Below are 17749 nucleotides of genomic sequence, written 5' to 3'. Positions count from 1 at the left end.
AAAAAAGTCCCAAATTCCACCCCAGGTCTCAAGCAGCCCGTCTCCAGCACAGCCTCTATAAACAGTCAATGGTCTCCACAGGCACAGACAGGGCTGCTGGTGAGGGGGGTGGAGGCTGCAAAACAACCGTGTCAGCAATCCCACTCGATCACTGCTACAACGAGCAGTAACACTAATTACGGCGACCATGACTGATCAGAATCTCTCGGGGATGACCATTAAACACGCCGCGATTTATATATCTAGTAGGTTTAATCTGACCCAAAGCCGAGCACAATGCAGGCGTGCTCTCTCTCGCGCTCGGTGTGCGTGCAGACTGCGCGGCTCCGCTTCACGCTGCTTATACCCCTAACGATTCAGTTGCACTATAGCTAACTTGCAAAGAAATATGTTTTGGTGAAGGTTCACATCCACGAGCTCGTCGAGTAATTCTACTGATGTTTATGCGTGCGTTAATGTGCACGCGTTGGCCTACCAAACAACTGAACCGATTCTGTTTACTGAACCGATTCGTTCGAACTGTCCGTGTCAAATACAGGCTAAACATCGAAGATTATTCTGTTAAAAAAAACTAAATGAAAGATGGTTTCCTTGCAAATACAGATACACAGATTCAAATGAAAAATGAATACGTTATAATGCCATTATGTACAGAGTCGGCTCAGTTGGACATGTGAATCAGTTCGATCGATGTATTGAAAAGGGGCGGTTCGAAAGAGCCGATTCACTCGGAGCGGAGCACGCTTAAACTCCGCATGGCTTGTTTACCATCCGTCGCGCGACCGAGTAGTCGGTTTAGCGCTTAGCTAGCATGCTCGCTAAAGCATCGCTCTCTCTCTCGGTCGGTCAGTCAGGCTGTTCAGTCATTTCTGACACTTTAAATATATTCTATATCCTTCCCAATTCGGCACAAACGTCGTGGCAGCTTTAAGGAACATTAATGTGACAGAATCTCTCTTTAGTCGAAACCCAAACCCAAAGAGGAGTAGGACACGGAGCTGGTCTCCTTGGCTACACACGCCTGACATTTCAGCATGCAACAGTTGTAGTGAACAGGCAGCAGAGGTAAACACGAGGAGCCAGGTAAATCAGCAGGGATGAGCTCGGGCACAGTGAGATTTCTCATCACTGAAGGACTACCCATATATTGTGTGACAGTCAGCCCAGCCGACAGCTTCACTAGCCAAACACTTCAGAAATTAGACAGCGCAAACTACTTAGCTAGCTAGGAGTCCTGCTGGACTTCTCCAACTATGTGAGAAACGCAGAGACGAACATCATCAGGAAATAATATCAATTATATCAATACGATCTGCTTAGACTGAGCTTCCTCCTAATGGTCCCTTTCCCCATCAGCATCCCCGTTACTGAAGGAATGGCGTCTATTTGTTGTGTTAACAGGAACCATGTGAGCGAGACTGTGAGTGGGGTGGGGGGCTGGCCACTGTTGCAGGCTAACTGAACAGCTAACTTGGCTAATTAGAGAGGTGGGCTAGTTTCTGTGCAAACCACCACCGACTGATTTAGCTAGAGATATAGCTAACCTCCGTGGCCACGCCGGAGCTGCCTAGCCAAAGCTGATCGCTCTTACCAGATCGAGCTCTTGATTTTGTGCTGCAGGGCGCTCGTCTCGGTCCCCTGCAGTCCCGACGGAAGGAGAGAGGACAGAGAGCCCGTCCCGGAGCCCGGCTGCGGGTTCGGGCCAGGTTGTTGATCATCAGCCATCATCACGATGAGATTCGGGAGGGAGACGCTGGAGGAGAAGGTGAGGGAGATCTAACAAGTAGGCCTCGACCCGAACCTCGAGAAGGCAGGGATCCCCTCAGTGTGGCACATCACGCTCCCTCTCCCCCCGGTGAACTGGCACGGTCGGTCTAAATGAACTCGGGCTCCTGTGAAGACAACACAGCGCCCATTCATGGCTTGCATGCGGACGATCGGGTCGACATTCCAGCGCGGGTTTATATATATATATATATATATATATAAAATAAATAAATAAAAACAACAACACAAGCGCACATGCACACACGGACACAAGCTGAATGGATGAAGAGATCCTCTGACACTGCCTACTGCTCCAGAGGCAACCTGCCCCACTCCACACTACTCCGTGACCACCGGGACTGCTGCCGCCGGGCAGGGGCTGCGCATGCGTATTGCGGACCATCGGAGAAAAACAAGAGGCTGCACTGACGGGCTGTTAGTTACAACGTGTGCACGTCTTGGTAAATAATTTGCATAAAATTATAAAACAAATAAAAATAAAAACTGCGCAGATGCGTAATTCATGCATTGTTCTGAAAATACCACATAAATAACTTACCATAAAAAATACCATAAACTTTGTTTGCATATTGGCTGACAAAAAATAACAAACAAATGTTGTATTTGACAGATTAATGTTTTACAAGTAATATAGTGTTTTTTTTATTAATTATATATGCTCGTATTAGTGTCTAAAATCGTTATCGTTAATGTATAAATATTAATTATTAATTATACAGCGGGGGGAAAAAAAACAAGAGCTGTTGCTATGCGACGGCGTCATCCCTTCAGGAGAAACATGGCTGACAGACCCTTATCAGCGCCTCAGCGGGTGAGTTACACGACGAAACTGGTTGTTTTGTCCTCTACACTAATGTACACCTATATTTAGTCTGGCATATTTTCAAAATAATGTTCATAGACTTTAATGTAACAGTTTTTGATACTTTCTGCGGTGCCAGACAGCCTTAACTTAGCTAGCAAGCTGCTGAGGCCACGTTAACTCAACGTTAGTTAGCTAGCTGGCTAAATTAGGCCTGAACTCGCCTCAGAATACGTACAACTCAGGCGTACACTATATGGACAAAAGTATTGGGACACCTGTCCATTAGTTTATTGTTTATTTTGTTTAATTCAGTTTCATTTATTCTTAAACTCAATAAACAAAGCATGAGGTTATACACTGTTCAAAAGATAAGGTGCTTGTGCAAAGCACCTTAAGAGGTTCCTCCCCCAAGAAGCCCTAAATGTGCCTTAGGGAACTTATAGCTAGTTTAAATAGTGTGGGCTAGTCCGAGCACATAAAACCTTTACAGGCATAATCATGATTGCATGTTGTTGTGATGATGAGATGGTGATGATAAAATGAAGAAGAGTTGATCCTGCTTTTCTTGGAGTAACTGTCTCTACCATCCAGGGAAGACTTTCTACTAGATGATGGAGCGTTGCTCTGAGGATTCGACTGCATTCAGCAGCAAGAACGCTAGTGAGGTCAGGATATTGGATGATCATCACCCCACCTCATCACCAACTCCCCAAATCCTCCTAAAATAGTTGAATGGAGCACCATCATTCCAGAGCTCCACAGCTCCACTGCTCCACAGCTCGCCACGCCGGCCTTTAGGCATGGTGCTCCAGAGAGTCCTGTTCTATTGGCCTCATTTTTCTCCATGGACTAGACAAGCTGTGTGTGTGCATTTGCACATCTGTATCAGCAATGGGTGCAACTTAAAGTAGCCAAATGCATTCAGTAGGATGGCTGTCCAAAAACATTTGGACATGTAGTTAATGAAACTGTTACAGCTGGTTAACTTGTATGTAACTAGCATTAAATTGTGTGTCAGTAAAGTAAAAACATTCTTAAACATGAACCAAAGGGCTAATACACCTAAACCAGTAACCTCTAAAGCAGTGTACCTGTCATCTCATTGTACGCATTGGTCGATTTAGGTGCACATTGTTTTTTTGGGGGGGAAAAGTGTTCAGTGTAAGTTCAGCAGAGAAGACCTTTAATACAGTGTTAGGAAATAACTTAACATGAAGTATATTTGAACAATCAAAACATTACACATCTTGAAATGCATGTAAATAAAAAGTAGAAGGCTGGGTAGTGTTTAAAATATTATTATATCAATACCTCATAAATACAGTGACTTTAATACTGATTCCTGAACGAACCTTGTTGTTTCAATACTTTCTTTTAAACTACAGATCAAAAGTGAATGAGTGTTATACAATACATTAATACATTAATAACATGTCTGTAGAACATAATTTAGACATTACAATTCACAGTGGAATTGGCAAAAACCTGGAAGGAGAGATTTTTGAAACCAAACCTGCCAGTAAATGGTTGAATCAGAATCAGAATGAATGTTATGCATGTAGCTTGTTCGTTTTTGTAAGGAGCATGTTGCTACTCATTTATTTGGCTAGCTGTGTTATGCAACATAATGTGGAAGCCTTGTTCTACAAACAGCCCAAAAAAACCCAGCCACCATGCTCTCCGAGACTCCCAATGGCCAGACCTGTGACCCGACCTGCTTCTGTTCCACCAAAGAAACCTCCTGCAATGGACCTGCTGGCCAAAGAAGAAGAATACAAGTATGCATTATTAGTGACACCTTTTTTTATTACTGTGTACCAGTCACAACAATTCTTAGCCTGATGAATTCTGTCATTGTAGACGGCTTAATGCAGAACTGGAGGCAAAAACAGCTGAGCTGGTGCGGCAAGCAGAGGAAGTTATGGTGAGATAAAATCTTTACTTGGTTTAAATACCACTTTCTATGCTCCTAAGTAAAAGTATTGTGCAACATTGTAAACGTTTTATTTTACAGAGGGAACAAAATGAAGTGCTCTCCAAACCTATCTCCACCCACTTGAGCATCAGCATTTCAGATGGTTATGAGGATTTGGGGTAATGGAGTTTACATTAGAAATAGCACTACATTGTCTTTAACTTCCAAACACAACTCTCCACGTTGTTCAGTTTGCCTTTTACATACTGAATTTGTGTGTCCTAACAGAGACACCTTGTCTACATTGAAGAAACCTACTGCAAAGGTACACATTAGCATAATATGCCATCTTGATCACTATGGAATTAATCACCAGTTTTCATTACATTGACGCTTTTTCTTCTGCAGGCAGCCACCGAGAAACAGTCTGTGAAACCAGGAAGGCCAACTAGACCTCCCTCAGGCCACAAAAAGATACCACAGTGAGTTATAAAAGGTTCACTTGAACACTTTATACACTAAAGAAGTTGTGTGGAACTATGACACATACCTGTATTATGTTTGCCAAACAGATTAACAGTGAGGTTAAACACTCTGGTTATGTGTTTCTTTTGTGTTAGAAAAATGAAACCTACTGTGGTCGATGATGTTGCAATACCTGATGATTTGGGGGATTTCTCACTGGCTAAAACAATAAGCAACATTGAGGGCAGAGTGAGCGAAGATGTAACGGATGAGCATCCGGAGGATGACATCATGCCAAGCGCTGGAGAGGAGATGGGTGCAGGTGGGCTTGAAAGCATGAAAGTATTTTATTTGGAGAATTGCTATGACCCACTCCAGTTCTAATGTGGAAAGCAATGAATCATAATTTTGTCAGCTGTTCACTTACTGCCACAGTGATGGTTATTTTTAAAGTAATACATTTAAAACTGTGCAACTATATAAAATATATGCAGTTTTCCCCTTAGCCCAAATGTAGTTGATCATCCAAGACAGTGTCAGTTTTAAGTTAGGGGTTGCTGTAATTCTGTACACTGTATGACATGATACTGTCATCTATAAAAATGGACAAAAGTAAGTTGCGTAGATTGGGATTTTTTTGACCTACAACATTTAATTGTCTTCCCAGAGGCTCAGATTCGCTTCTTAAGGGCTAAAGTACGAGTGATGCAGGAGGAGTTAAACAGGCTTTCAGATGAGGGCAACAAAAAGGTATGTACTAAGCAGTTACGATTATGCATTAAGAGTGTTTAACTTGTAAACGGTTTTCTCACTTTAATTTTTTTTAGGATGATGAGAATGGAGTGCTAAGCAACAAGCTGAAGGAGATGGAGGAAGAACGGGTAAGACTTCAGAGAACCACCAGCATGCAGCAGACTCAGCTAGAGAAGCACCGAGCCCTGGCCGAAGAGGCCAACAGAAATTGTGATGGGCTGCGGCAGCAAGTGGGCGCATTGCAGAAGGTGAGGGTATATATACAGTGGGGAAAAGTTACAGTCAGTCACCAATTGTGCAAGTTCTCCCACTTAAAAAGATGAGAGAGGCCTGTAATTGACATCATAGGTAGACCTCAACTATGAGAGACAAAATAAGAAAAAAAATTCAGAAAATCCCATTGTTTAATTTTAAAGAATTTATTTGCAAGTAATGGTGGAAAATAAGTATTTGTTCAATAACAAAAGTTCATCTCAATACTTTGTTATATATCCTTTGTTGGCAATGACTGAGGTCAAACGTTTTCTGTAAGTCTTTACAAGATGTCTTCACACCAAGCTGCTTGCCTATTGCAGATTCAGTCCCAGCCTGGTGCACGTCTACAATTTTGTTTCTGGTGTCCTTCGACAGCTCTTTGGTCTTCACCATAGTGGAGTTTGGAGTGTGACTGATTGAGCTTGTGGGCAGGTGTCTTTTATACTGTTAACAAGTTCAAACAGGTGCCATTAATACAGGTAATGAGTGGAGGACAGAGAAGCCTCTTAAAGAAGAAGTTACAGGTCTGTGACAGCCAGAAATCTTGCTTGTTTGTAGGTGACCAAATACTTATTTTCCACCATTATTTGCAAATAAATTCTTTAAAAATCAGACAATGTGATTTTCAGATTTTTTTTCTCATTTTGTCTCTCATAGTTGAGGTCTACCTATGATGTCAATTACAGGCCTCTCTCATTTTTTTAAGTGGGAGAACTTGCACAATTGGTGACTGACTAAATACCTTTTCCCCACTGTATTTGCACTGCACTTTAGCTTACATGAGTAGCTTTAGCCTTTTTAACTTTATTTTTTATTTACATTATGTACGACTGTATATGCACAACAATAATTCCATCATAAGAGCTAGTTTGAAGAACTTTGTTCTAGTTTTGGTTCCAGATTTCACCTGGACGCCCCCAGCCAGCGCATGATTGTGTTCAATTCCACCACCAGCTCAACTGGTTTAACATCATTAAGCATTGATTTACCAAACCAGGTGTTGGATGATACTGGATGATGAACTATATAAATACTCCCATTAAAACCCAGATGTTTTAATGAACACAGTGAACAGTATGAATGTTATTTGCATTTATTTCATTAGTAGTATCTTACTGAGTAAACAAACACTTACTGTCCACATAGTAAACTTTTTAAATTCTATTTTTCACAGGTATCTAAGACCTTTGCACAGTACTTCATATGGAATTAGACCATGCTTTTGTTATTGCTGGCAAAGTTAATAAGGCAGTTGCTGACATTCTTGGACCTTGTCTTGCATGTACTAAACTCAGCATGCTGTATATTTTGACTACAAAATAGACAATCCCTTTATATGACACTGATAAGAATTTTATGAGCACAGGGAAATTAAATAACTGAAGCTATGCGTAAACTTTATACTTGACCATGTTGACTGCGGCTCTCTCTCACCTCGCTTTTGATCACCTGGCAGGGGGCCGCAGCTGGCGCCACAGTGCAGGTTATGTCTCAGTCTTAACTGTGCGTAGCATGGCGTTTCTCGGACTGCTTCCCACACTAAAGAAGCTGTTAATGAGAGGGCCAGGGCAAAGGAATGCCTGGCATGGGCCCTTTGACACGATCAGCCTTCTGCATGTAAAGTGAAGCCATCCTGCAGTTGGCAAGTGTTGGGGGGGTGAACTTATAGGTTTGGAACGTTGAGCCCCAGACAGTGATGCATATGGGTGAGGGTGGAAAGGAATTCTATGTGTGAATATACATTTTCACACTGGTAATAGTACAACAAAAGATACTTTTGTATCTCCGGAGACGCTGTGTATGATGCTTTTTGTTTAAACAGGGCTTCTATGAGTTTAGGTTGTTATTTGAACAAAGCAGAAAATCTTGTGTCTGTTGAACAGCTGTTGTTGAATTTGTTATTTCTCATGTTTTCCTATTCTAACAAAGCAGGCAAACAGAGGTACCCCTCTAGGTTCAGCGTCAGCTTAGATAGAATCCTGACAACTGTTTCAAATGCACAGTAACCACCTATATAGACAGTGAAATACACCGGTTAAATTGCAACCCATTTTCAATGTAACCGTTCAATGTAACAAACACATCCAGTGGTATGGCATTGTTACCTGTGGTAATTTAGAGATTGGGAGAATATACAAAATTCAAATATTAATTTCATTCATTTAAATTCTTTCATTATTTGTACTTTTTTAAGTACCTGCCGATACCCTGTAAATCCCTAAAACCTAGATGGGTTTACACCCATAGGATATAGCAGGTTATTCAAAACAATGTTTGTGGTATCAGTTTATTTGGATGGTCCATTTTAGATACCTCATAGATGCTCACCTGACATTCAACTAACATTCAGCTGAATATGTATTAAATGCAGCTGAGCTCTAAGTTGAAGTAAATAATTATCTGCTGAATGTAACACTACACCTAACTCTAAGGGTAAGGTGCAGGGTAACAATCAGAAGACAGTGATTTGAGAGTTGCACTTAGTTGAATGTCAGGTGAGCATCAATGAGGTATCTATAATGGACCATCCAGTAAATTGACACTAATGTGTATTTGCAATGTCTGGAGGTACTTCCAGTACACATAGATTCATAAAGAGCATGTATTTCATATGCATTTCTGCATTCTGTGTGAAACCTGCAGGAGCTGGAGGGCATGAAGAGGGCACAGAAGCAAGCCGCCAGCAGCCACAGTGCTACGGAAGTAAGGCTGAACAGAGCACTGGAGGAGGCAGAGAAGAGCAAGGCTCAACTTAGCAAGCTCAAACAGAGCAGCAAGGTACTGAGGGTTCTAAGTACAAACTACACAGGTTGCCCCTTTTTGAAAAGATTTTTTTGACCCCTCAAGATCTTCTCCATTCATGAATCCTAACACTTATTATACAGAGACTACTTTTAATTACTTTTAATTATTCAGGACATACTGTTAAACTAAGGCCAGTGCTTTAGCTAGGGTTGGGCACTATGACAGTATTTATTGTTCTGATTACACCATGATGTGCAGATGCCTATTCTGTGGATAGAACACTGTCCAACTACATGTTTCATTACCAAGAGAGCATCACTTTTCCTGGTTAATTGGGTTTAATGCAGCGTACTTTGAATTGTTAAAATTGTGGCATACTGTGTATTGTAAAAATGTATTTAACTATCGGAAAATCGTCCACCCCTGAATGAAGTCCACCATTCAACCATGGTAGTTTACGCTATTCATAACAAACACAATTATGTTATTCCCTTTGCAATTTACAAGACATTTAATTCTGTTTTTAATTGTTTCTTTATTTATAAAACATCCTGTATAGGACTCCGCAAACCAGGAGCAGCAGAAGATTGAAACTTTGCAAGCTGAGAACAAAAAGCTGGAGAAACAGAAGGCTGAACTTATCATCGGCTTTAAGAAGCAGCTCAAGCTAATTGATATTTTAAAAAGGCAAAAGGTGAGTTTTCTGTAAAATACATTTCTGCTTCAAACCATGGCTGTACCAGCGATTACTTTACATCTATTAATCAAATCTCTGATTCATAACAGATGCACTTTGAAGCAGCAAAGATGTTATCCTTCACAGAAGACGAGTTCATGAAAGCACTGGACTGGAGCAAACCGTAGTGCATTCAGAGGAACTGTATCATGCATGGCGTAAGGTTGTTGAATAAATGTTTAGGATTGCACTGTTAAGTTTTTATACAGTCATCAGAACTGATAAGTCAAGAGGAGCTCTGTCACAACTATTACTTGACTGCCCTCTAGAGGGTACATTTGGGAGTTGTTTTCCTAAAGTGCTCCGTTTTTTTAGCTAACTGACCTTTTAATGCTTTATTGTTGAAATGAAAAATTAAAATCTTTATTTTTCAAAAACACAGTTTAATGCCAATGAATATTTTTGTCATTGTTACACAGAATTATGTGAAATAATTACTGAAACGCTGGATGTTCATGCACCCGTCCACCCTATGGCCCTTCAGTAGTCCACAGGAGGTAGGGTGACCATTTTGGTGAACTCTTCATAGTGAATGAGGCCATCAGGACCAACGTTAGCCTCCTTAAACAACTGGTCCACTGCAATGACAATAGGAGAACATAATAGAAGATAGAAGTTAGCTTTCGGGCAGTACAGCCAATGAGGCAGACATTATGTTTTATATACACAATGCATGAGTCACAGGGTGAAAGGCCATCTGGTTGAAACGTGTATCTGAAAAGAATGAACATGTGTCCTTGCGGTTTCTAACCTTTGCAAAGATGTGTGGGATATCTGTGGGAGAAAGGTGGCACTTGAACTTTCTCACACAGCTCTCCCAAACCTAACTCTAATGCTTCATAACAGATATGTCTCAGAATTCCCCTACACAGAGTATCTTAATGCTGGTACTTGAATTTTTAACTGATCTTAGTACAGATCAAAAGGAAAATCTTTACATTTTTTACAGTGAATATTTGTAGTATGGACAGCAAAAAATGTTTTTGTCATGTATTTAATCAGACATGAAAACTCAAAAGCAGTGCCAAGATCAGAGATCAGTTTCCAGCGTAATTTTCTAGGTTTAATGATTTTAATTACATGTAACATGTAATATCTGGAGGCTAAAATACAGAAAGATCACTCTGGAACTATTTGAGATCAACAACTATCTCCCCATATGTGTTAATATTAGAGTCCAATCTAAAAACCATTGCCCGATATTTGTACTCTACTGGCTCCACAATGTAGCATAGTCATTAGGCCCAATGATTACTACTTGTATTCGCTTAATTTTAAAGGTAAAGAAAGATAAAGGTGCAAGTGTCTGTCGCTGTACTATGTACAGAGAATGTGTCCTCCGTATTTGACCCATCTGTGGTAGTGCGCACACACACACACACTAGTAAACTAGGGGCAGTGAGCACACACACCTAGAGCAGTGGGCATCCAACTCCACAAACCCCCAACCCTGTCATCAATAGTCCGGAGCTCTAACCGCTGAGCTACCACTGCCCCAATTTGAGTTCCCCCTTTTTTTCACCCACTGTTGATGAAAGAACTTCACACTTCACACAAAATGGTTTCTTCTCATATTTTAGACCTGTTTGGTCTATAAAAAAATAAATAATATCTGTGGGTTGAGCAAATAGTGACATACATGCCGCTTTGTTCAATCATCTCATCATTTATAACTATACATTTCGCTGAAAGGCGACACGTTTGCATGCATGTTAGCTGCTTCTATCTTACTCTATTGAAAATCATTTTGTCACTTTTTCAGAAAGCACATTCCATTTAACAGAAAATACTTTCTGTAATCAGTGCTAAATGAAAACACTCAGTATCACTAGGATTTATGGAAGCATTGATTCTTAAGATGAAACTGCTGTATCAACCCAACCATTCTTACTTAGAGCTGAATGAAACATATCATGTTGAGACCCCCTTCCATGTTATTTGTCTTTTCAAGTTAACCCCAAAACTTCATTTTAAACTATTTAAAGCCAAACCTCTGCAATGCTGTACCTTCTTTATCCGTAAGTTTCTCTCCCAAGCCTGTGAGCTTGGCTCGTAGCTCAGATGCCAGAATGTAGCCTTTCTTCTGCTTGTCTGTCATGCGCATCGCCTCCAGGATCTCAGTCTTGGGGTCCTCCTGCTGCATCTGTCTGTGCATCATGGTCAGAAAGGTGGAGAAGTCCAGCTCGCCGTTTTTTTCTGAGCCAACATGCACACAAAGTTAAAGACACTGAAAAGATTAAATGGAGTACGATGCAAAAACTGAAAGCATCTGAGAAAATGATCTCTAAAGCTTAACTATAGCTTAACCATTTTCAAACCAAGAATACTTTGACTACTGTATTTGCATTCATTTGTATTCATTCTATGTATTAATTAATTGCATTATTGTTATGGTGTTTTACAGGCAAAAAGACACTGCTCTGATATACTTTGTGGAAGCACGTACAGTATAGTGCGCTTTCAGGTTCTGCTTAGCACATGTTCTAAATGTTTGCATGAAATAGTGCTGGGTGATATGGTGAATATATTATGTTTATAATATTTAAAAACATTTCTTTTGACATGCAGACAAAATGCATCAGTAGCGTCAGATTCTCAGATTCTCCCAATACTGAGTACAGTGTTTTATCACCTGAATAAACAGCACTGATTACACCATCTGTAATGAAATGTGCAGTTGGTCAGTGTTCTTTAAGCACTGGCGATATCCACAATACGCTCCTCGTATCACAATCCCTTTTTTAACTAAATTTTCCAAGATTTTGATCAAAAATTGTTATATTGTCCACCCCTATATTGAAATATAACCACCATTGACTGGTTGCTTTTGAATATGTCTAAATATATGTCTTACTTTTCACCAATAAGACATTTTATCATGTGCTAGATGATACAGCCAGTCATGTCTTAAAAGCGCTTTCTCAGGGTAATCTCTCTCTTTATAAAGGTGAAAGCTGATTTACATTACAACACTGTTTTAATACTGTTAACATTAAAACCTAATATTGTGTGCTGCCAAAACAGCTCAGCAGTTTGTGCTACAGTAGCTCTTCTGTGGGATCTGAAAAGACAGTCTAGCCTTTGTCCCCCTCAAGCATCAGTGAGCTACGGGAGCCCATGGCCCTGTTGCCAGTTCTACAGTTGTCCTTCCATGGACCACTGCATACCGAGAACACCCCACAAGACCTGCCGCTTTTGGACACATCAACTTAACTGTGTTCATTTGCTGCCTAATGTGTATATTCAACAAGAGGCACTGTAATGAGACCTGCCAGTGGTTTTAATGTTACTGGTGTATCATATTGTGTATGTCGTCTAATAAGGTGATGTTATATTTTTGATAAATCCCCTAATGGTAACATGTAAGCATATAGATATCGAGTGGGCAATATGGAACTGAGACTGTACTAGCCTAAAATCCAGTAAATATATACAGTCATGCCCGAAAGTATTCATACCCCTGGCAAAGTTTGACTTAAATTTACTTTTATTTAACCAGAAGTTATATTTTTGCCTTGAAACGACACAGGCATCTCCCAGGAGATAACACGATGATGTACAAGAGGCATCATTGTGGGAAAAAGTATTTCTCAGCTTTTATACACATTTGAACAAAAAGTGGCATGTCCAAAATTATTCATACCCTTTGAAAACTGTCACAGTATATGGGAAAATCCAAAGTTCTATACCATTCCAAATAGTCCAAGCTGTTTTAAAGCATCCTAATTACCCTGATTCATTGGGAACAGCTGTTTTAATCAACTCAACAGGAGAAAAACAGCAGCTCTCTGCAGCTGGTTTGTGGACAGTCATGGCTAAGACAAAGGAGCTCACTAAGGACCTGCGGCTGTGCATTGTGGCCGCTCACAAGTCAGGAAAGGGCTATAAAGCCATATCAAAATGTTTTCAAGTTCCAGTGGCTACAGTGCAAAGTATTATTAAAAAATACAAGAAGTTCCGCACTGTGGAAAATCTCAGAAGATGTGGTCGGAAGCCAAAAGTGACACCTGTGCTGGCCAGGAGAATAGTGAGAGAGGTGAAGAAAAATCCAAGGATCACCACCAAGGCCATCCTGGTGAATCTGGACTCTGCTGGTGGCGACATCTCAAGGCAGACAGTTCAACGGACACTGCACACTGCTGGGTTCCACGGACGCAGGCCAAGGAGGACACCACTTCTCCAGAAAAGGCACACAAAAGCCCGCTTGACCTTTGCAAATGCTCATCTGGACAAAGAAGAAGACTTCTGGTGTTCTGTTTTATGGTCAGATGAAACAAAAATTGAATTGTTTGGCCACAATGATGTGTGCACCATTTGGCGTAAAAAAGGAGAAGCCTTCAACCCTAAGAACACCATCCCCACTGTCAAACATGGTGGTGGGAACCTAATGTTTTGGGGGTGTTTTTCAGCCAATGGACCAGGGAACTTGATCGCAGTAAATGGCACCATGAAAAAAGAGCAATACATCAAGATTCTCAACAACATCAGGCAGTCTGCAGAGAAACTTGGCCTTGGGAACCGGTGGACATTTCAGCACGACAACGACCCAAAACACACAGCCAAAGTGGTGAAGAAATGGTTAGCAGACAAAAACATTAATGTTTTGCAGTGGCCCAGCCAGAGTCCTGACTTGAATCCAATTGAGAATCTGTGGAGGGAGCTAAAGATCAGGGTGATGGCAAGGAGACCCTCGAACCTCAAAGAGTTGGAGCTCATCACTAAAGATGAATGGGCAAAAATACCAGTGGAGACATGCAAAAAGCTGGTCAGCAATTACAGGAAGCGTTTGATTGCTGTAATAGCCAATAAAGGCTTTTCTATTAATTATTGAGAAGGGTATGAATAATTTTGGACATGCCACTTTTTGTTCAAATGTGTATAAAAGCTGAGAAATATTTTTTCCCACAATGATGCCTCTTGTACATCATCGTGTTATCTCCTGGGAGATGCCTGTGTCATTTCCAGGCAAAAATATAATTTCTGGTTAAATAAAAGTAAATTTAAGTCAAACTTTGACAGGGGTATGAATACTTTCGGGCATGACTGTATAATAAAACAACATTATCTACAGTATTATGTACTTCATATGACCACATTAGCATGATCAATTGTTCCAAAAATGTTCCAAAAACACGCTCCTATATGTAGAAATAAAGACAAGTATGTATGGTCCCTATCAAGCATTGTACCGTACCTATCTTATGGACCTGCAGGTGTCTGTCCACCTCGCTGTAGGTGGGACAGGTGCCTAAAGAGCGCATCACTGTGATCAGGTCCTTAGCTTCAATCTTCCCCTTCCGCTTTTTGTCATACAAGGAGAAGCATTCTTTAAATTCTACAAGGAGACAAACAAAAGTTGTTCAACATAGGCCGGTATATTACCTCAATATAGTTGCAATCAAAATGTTCAAATTAGCTTTATTAACCTTTTAGCTGTTTGCAATAAACCAATCACACAAGACCAATTTAATGAGCTCAACACAACATCTCATCCACATCTCAGTCTTAGAATTATTCAACCCCTCCATGACAAGCATCTTCATGACAAATTTTGGCCTTCAATTGTTGGCCTTCAGTTCACTAATATTCCTGGGTTTATTTGCTATAACTGCTTCTTCAAATCTCACCAAAATATTCCCTATGGGGTTCAAGTCGGGTGACTGTGACGACCACTGCAGAATCTTCTAGGACTTCTTCTGAAACCAAGCCTTGGTGGACTTTGAGGCTTGGGATAATAATAGTCCTGTTGGAGGGTCCAATGACACCCAAGCTTCGAGGATTTCCTGATACACTTAATTAAATCTATCCTGCCCTCCACATGCTGCAGGTTTCCAGTGCCAGAGGAAGCAAAATAGCCCCAGAACATCACCGAGCATCACCCAGCCACCAGTTCCAGTTTTGTTTCATCGCTCAAAACTGGAACGTTTCTGGTCTGTATATTACAGGTATGTCTTGGTTAAGATTCTTTAACACAGCTAGAAGCTAGTGTCTGGCTTTATAGCAGGTCATAACAGCAAAAGGGGGCTCTACTAGGTACTAACAACGCTTGCCATGAAGGGGTTGGATACGTCTGAGACTGCAGTAGTCATTAAAAGTGGCATTTGTAGCTGAATTAGGAGAAAACACTGGTTTTTATTAGTTGTGTTGAGTTATTTAAATTTGCCTTGTTTGATTGGTTTATTGCAAATAGCTGAATAGTTTGTAAATTCGGGGGGCTGGGGGCTGAATAATTTTCGTACTTAATAAAAAATAACAAGTTGAGTATAAAAAAAGTCGAAATTCAATTAAAGTAAAGTTAAAGTAAAAGCGTTTTCATTTCAAAACACTAACAGAAAAACAGATTTCTACACAAATACATGTAAATTAGCATGTACTATATACCGTATATGTATTTACTACCCACCAAAATGAACTTTAAGCTCAATTACTGAGGACGTAAACTTGTATGCTCACGTAAACTTCTCATAATTTACTGAATATATTAGAATACACAAATATACTCTTGTAGCATTTATGTACATCAGATTAAAAAGGCCGGTAACTGTAGGCCGCTTTGACTAATCTTAAAACAACTTACCATTAATTTGAGTCTGGGACAGAAACTTTGCCTGAATGAAGAGAGGTACAGTTATAAACACAGAGGTTAGCCACCCCGAAAAAAGACCAACTGACAATTCTGTATAATTAAGAAATGTCTCCTGGCACTTACCATTGCTGGACACGCGTCTCACCTGCAAACAGGTGCCTTCCAGAAACGTCCCTCCCTCAAGGCTACTGACATGATCTAAAGTCCACCATGCTGTTGACGTAACTGATAGCCTCGTTGCCACAGCAACAGTGATATATGATCCCAATGCTCGCCAAAGCAGGCACACCTGAATACTACTCAAAGGAATGCCTGAGGGTTGAGACCCTGCATGACTTAAAACAGTATACATGTGCAATACTATTAAATATGATGTGAAACAACCTCTAATGATTTGTTAATTACATTTATAAAATGTCTCAGTGTGATGATGAAGGTTGAACTGGACTTGATGCAGATTAAGGTGAATTTCTTTATCTATTAAAGATAGAAATTCTGCTTGTTTATACAACATGCTGTGGTAGTATTGTACAATGTAAAACACTGTAAAAACTGTTAGTACACTACCATTCAAAAGTTGTAAACCTTTTCTCATTATACATTTTGTTATTATTATACACAAGGATGTATAATATTTTATACCCTGGACATAATCAGACAAAAGCACATATATCTGTTTGGTGTGCCATACCTGGGGTTGCTTGTTTTAAGAATCTAGACTCACTCATTTTGTTTGGTCCTATTCTATTCTTGGATATCCCTAAGGACAGCTGAATCTTTGTAGATGTTTTATTTAATATTCCATCTCTGCATTATGGGTATTATATTAGGAGCCGCATTTAGTTAAAGGAATAGATGTGGAAGTCACATTAATATAATTCATCTTTGACCCCTGTATGCAGTCGATCAGCTAAGGCATGTTTCACATCTGACACGTTTCTTTAGTTTAGAACTAGAAATGCTAGGCTAACATGGCTAACAAACACAAGACTTGGGCTGTCACCAGTCACATATCTGTAAATACATGTCTACTTTAATTTTTTTTAAAGACTTTTAATCTATTAAAAGAGTTTTAAAATTAAAAGCATAAAAAGAGCACGGATAAATCTTATTTAAGCTCAAATCAGAGCGGTTACTCAAAGTGTCTGCCCTCTCATTCAACTATGGGTAATTTTATAGGCTAACATTAGTCATAACATATAAATCACCTGGATTTGTCTGTGCCAAAAAAATGAAGGTCTGTGAAGGGAGTTAGCATCTCCCATTCTGAACTAAAGAAGCAAACTTCAGATGCCAAACATCTTTTTGCTACACCTGAAAGAAGGAAGACAAAAAAAATACAATGAGCATAAGTTATAAACTTATAATTGTATTTTTGTTGAACTGTTCCTTTGATAAATAAATTATAGTGTAATCTATTTCCTGGTCAAATTATATGTGACAGATTTGATCACTTTTGAATGACATCTTTCTGGGTATCAATTTTATATTTTATATATATATCAGTATATTATATATACACTGATATTCTACATGTCAGTATATTACAATCACTGAATACAATTATGTGATAATTCATTGTTTTTAAAAGTAGTGTATTTCCCTGAAAGTTTCATGAAAATTTCGAACCAAATGTCTAACGTTAAAGTCATACGAAATTTTACACAGTAATACATTCTATAATTTTCTATATGTTTTAAC

General features: G+C 39.8%; 3 protein-coding genes across 9 annotated transcripts in view; 1 reads left to right on the top strand and 2 right to left on the bottom strand.

Annotated features, from left to right (window-relative positions):
* rfx7a (regulatory factor X7a) overlaps positions 1–2160 on the bottom strand; it is a 51799-nt gene extending 49639 nt beyond the window's left edge. Inside the window, exons 1-2 of one of the 3 annotated variants that reach the window (XM_072671789.1) lie at positions 2023–2160; positions 1592–1892 (exon numbers count right to left, since the gene is read on the bottom strand). In XM_072671789.1, coding sequence (XP_072527890.1) covers positions 1592–1728 — 137 coding nt within the window. In that variant the 5' untranslated portion in view covers positions 1729–1892; positions 2023–2160. Of the gene's footprint in view, positions 1–1591 lie in introns of all 3 variants that reach the window. The other 2 variants (XM_072671790.1, XM_072671788.1) reach the window with 2 other exon arrangements.
* On the top strand, positions 791–9797 carry tex9 (testis expressed 9). 4 transcript variants are annotated; one of them, XM_072671794.1, is made up of 14 exons: positions 791–1083; positions 1621–2228; positions 2508–2599; positions 4247–4371; positions 4454–4517; positions 4608–4687; positions 4797–4833; positions 4917–4990; positions 5129–5295; positions 5641–5723; positions 5801–5974; positions 8625–8759; positions 9286–9420; positions 9513–9797. In XM_072671794.1, exons 2-14 carry the CDS (start codon positions 2153–2155, stop codon positions 9588–9590), a joined length of 1320 nt encoding a protein of 439 aa, XP_072527895.1. In that variant the 5' UTR covers positions 791–1083; positions 1621–2152; the 3' UTR covers positions 9591–9797. The 4 variants fall into 4 exon arrangements, with proteins under 4 accessions (XP_072527895.1, XP_072527893.1, XP_072527892.1 ...); XM_072671792.1 differs by having other exon boundaries at positions 791–2228; XM_072671795.1 differs by lacking the exons at positions 791–1083; positions 1621–2228 and having other exon boundaries at positions 2581–2599; positions 4230–4371.
* On the bottom strand, positions 4296–16311 carry calml4a (calmodulin-like 4a). 2 transcript variants are annotated; one of them, XM_072671797.1, is made up of 6 exons: positions 16172–16311; positions 16040–16070; positions 14657–14797; positions 11470–11658; positions 9901–10040; positions 4296–4345 (listed from the first exon to the last, which is right to left on the bottom strand). In XM_072671797.1, the coding sequence occupies exons 1-5, from the start codon at positions 16172–16174 to the stop codon at positions 9943–9945; spliced, it is 462 nt and encodes a 153-aa protein (XP_072527898.1). In that variant the 5' UTR covers positions 16175–16311; the 3' UTR covers positions 4296–4345; positions 9901–9942. The 2 variants fall into 2 exon arrangements, with proteins under 2 accessions (XP_072527898.1, XP_072527897.1); XM_072671796.1 differs by lacking the exon at positions 4296–4345 and having other exon boundaries at positions 9772–10040.
* Positions 16312–17749: the final 1438 nt, after the last annotated feature.

The sequence above is a fragment of the Salminus brasiliensis genome, chromosome 25 (assembly GCF_030463535.1).
Source record: "Salminus brasiliensis chromosome 25, fSalBra1.hap2, whole genome shotgun sequence".
Taxonomy (NCBI): Eukaryota; Metazoa; Chordata; class Actinopteri; order Characiformes; family Bryconidae; genus Salminus; species Salminus brasiliensis.
Note: the sequence above shows the minus strand (reverse complement) of the source record. Positions and strands in the feature narration are given on the sequence as shown.

Bases quoted from the DNA above. Each gene is read 5' to 3' on its own strand.
- tex9 (XM_072671791.1), top strand. From the start codon at position 4,025: ATGTCTGTAGAACATAATTTAGACATTACAATTCACAGTGGAATTGGC. The intron at 5,724-5,800 runs GTATGTACTAAG...AATTTTTTTTAG, and splicing joins CAGATGAGGGCAACAAAAAG to GATGATGAGAATGGAGTGCT. The intron at 5,975-8,624 runs GTGAGGGTATAT...TGAAACCTGCAG, and splicing joins AAGTGGGCGCATTGCAGAAG to GAGCTGGAGGGCATGAAGAG.
- calml4a (XM_072671797.1), bottom strand. The intron at 14,798-16,039 runs GTAAGTTGTTTT...GTCTCCTTGTAG, and splicing joins GTCCCAGACTCAAATTAATG to AATTTAAAGAATGCTTCTCC. The intron at 11,659-14,656 runs GTACGGTACAAT...ATGTTGGCTCAG, and splicing joins CCTGCAGGTCCATAAGATAG to AAAAAAACGGCGAGCTGGAC.